This window comes from Myotis davidii, unplaced genomic scaffold (genome assembly GCF_000327345.1).
Source record: "Myotis davidii unplaced genomic scaffold, ASM32734v1 scaffold937, whole genome shotgun sequence".
NCBI classification, from domain to species: Eukaryota; Metazoa; Chordata; class Mammalia; order Chiroptera; family Vespertilionidae; genus Myotis; species Myotis davidii.
In genome coordinates this window covers 892763-894369 of record NW_006288252.1, presented here as the reverse complement: position 1 = coordinate 894369, position 1607 = coordinate 892763, and the positions used below count along the sequence as shown (strand labels likewise).

The 1607-nt window shown below is 67.1% G+C and overlaps 1 protein-coding gene across 1 annotated transcript in view; it reads right to left on the bottom strand.

Moving 5' to 3' along the window:
• Positions 1-1607, bottom strand: part of TRMT44 (tRNA methyltransferase 44 homolog (S. cerevisiae)) — a 15888-nt gene that overhangs the window by 4017 nt on the left and 10264 nt on the right. The window contains exon 9 of the mRNA XM_015561561.1: positions 1403-1603. Coding sequence (XP_015417047.1) covers positions 1403-1603 — 201 coding nt within the window. The remainder of the gene's footprint in view (positions 1-1402; positions 1604-1607) is intronic.

The following is a 1607-nucleotide window of genomic DNA, read 5'->3' as shown; positions in this document are numbered from 1 at the left end:
ACTGGGTCCTGCCCCAGCTCCCCCGTGCCCCTCAGCCAGGCCTGCACCAGGTAGGTCCTGGGGACAGACCACTCATGTCACAGAGCGCAGGCATGAAGGGCCAGGCCTGGGGCGGGCCGGGCGGTCACTAACCCCAGTGACCAGGAGAGCAAGGCCGCCTGTGGGGGGGGGGGCGCTGCAGGCTGAGGCCAAGGTCAGGCCTCCCCCACGGGAGCATGTTTCCCAGCCGACAGGGAGCCGAAGCCTCAGACAGCCCTGGGAGCATGGTGTCCCGGCTCCCAGACATCTCCATGGGGGGGGGGGCTGAGGAGTGATAACTAGAGCCCCCTCCCCCTGGGCCTGGGAAAGAGCCCGTCCTGCTCACTAGGAGGCACCCCCAGGTTCCTGACGGACCCCCAAGGGAAGCGCCATCCTGGAGCGAAGGTCCAACTCCCGTCTTCAGTGCACTGGGGCTCTGGGCCCACCCAGCTTGCCTTCCTCTACCCTGGCTCCCTCAGTGGGGCACCCCTAGGAGGTGGCTGTACCCACAGAACACCCGGTGGCACCCTGGGCTGCTGCAGCCACACAGCCACCTGGGCTAGGCCAGGCCACGCTGGCGAGGGCTGCCGGGGTCCTGATCAGACACCAGGAGGGGCGGTGACTCCGGAGAGGGGACATGCTCAACGGGGGGGGGGCCTGTGTCACGGGGAGACGACATGAGACAGAAGGGAGTGAAAGGATGGAGACACTCGACTGTGACAACCTTCGTGGCTGAGGGAGAGCAGGAGGGTGGAGGACCCCGGATCCCTCCTCCCGGGCCTGTCCCACCCGCAGGGCCAGCGGGAGGCCATCCTGACAGGCTGAGGGGAGAGGGGTCCTCAATTTCCTCAGGACCCCAAACCTCAGGCAGGACTCTGGCTGGTGGACAGGCAGCTCCACAGCGCCCCTTGGTGGCTGGCCGAGATGCCTGCGGGCAGAAGAGCAGCAGGGAAACCTTCCCAGCAGCCTGGGACCTGCAACCCCCGGAACAATTATAGGGAGACAATCGGGGCTCACACTTGGGCCCCACGCCCTCGGACGCCACTGGCTGGACAGGGCACCCTCCTGCGAGGACAGTCAGGCACACGCCCTCCCTCTCAGAGAATTACAAACCCACCACACTCGGTCAGAGTCCCGCCGGCACCCGTGACCGTGTGCTGCTGGGACAGGCCTCAGACCGGCGGTCTGGGAAGGCTCGTGAGGGCCCAGTGTCCCAACTGGCCTGCCCGCCTCTCCGTCCGCCAGCGGGACCCCCAGGGAACCAGGCCTGAGAGTGCATGCAGCCTGCCCGCCATCGCTGTCTCTCACACAAACAACCCACCCGCCGCACACAGGAGGGCGTCGCTGCCTGACGGCGCCAGTGGCTGGGTGCGCAGAGCGTTACCTCCTCGGTTCCAGGTCTGCGGACTCCCGCGGCGAGGATGTCCTGGGCTTAACTGCTCTCCACCCAACAACAGGTTTGCCACTTGCAAAACCACCTGGTCCACGAACTCCCTCGGGAGGGCGGTGCAGTTCCTCACGCGCTCAGCTCTGTCCCGGGGGTGAAACTCAGGCAGCCAGCGTCCCTCGGCCCCAGCCTCCAGGGCTCC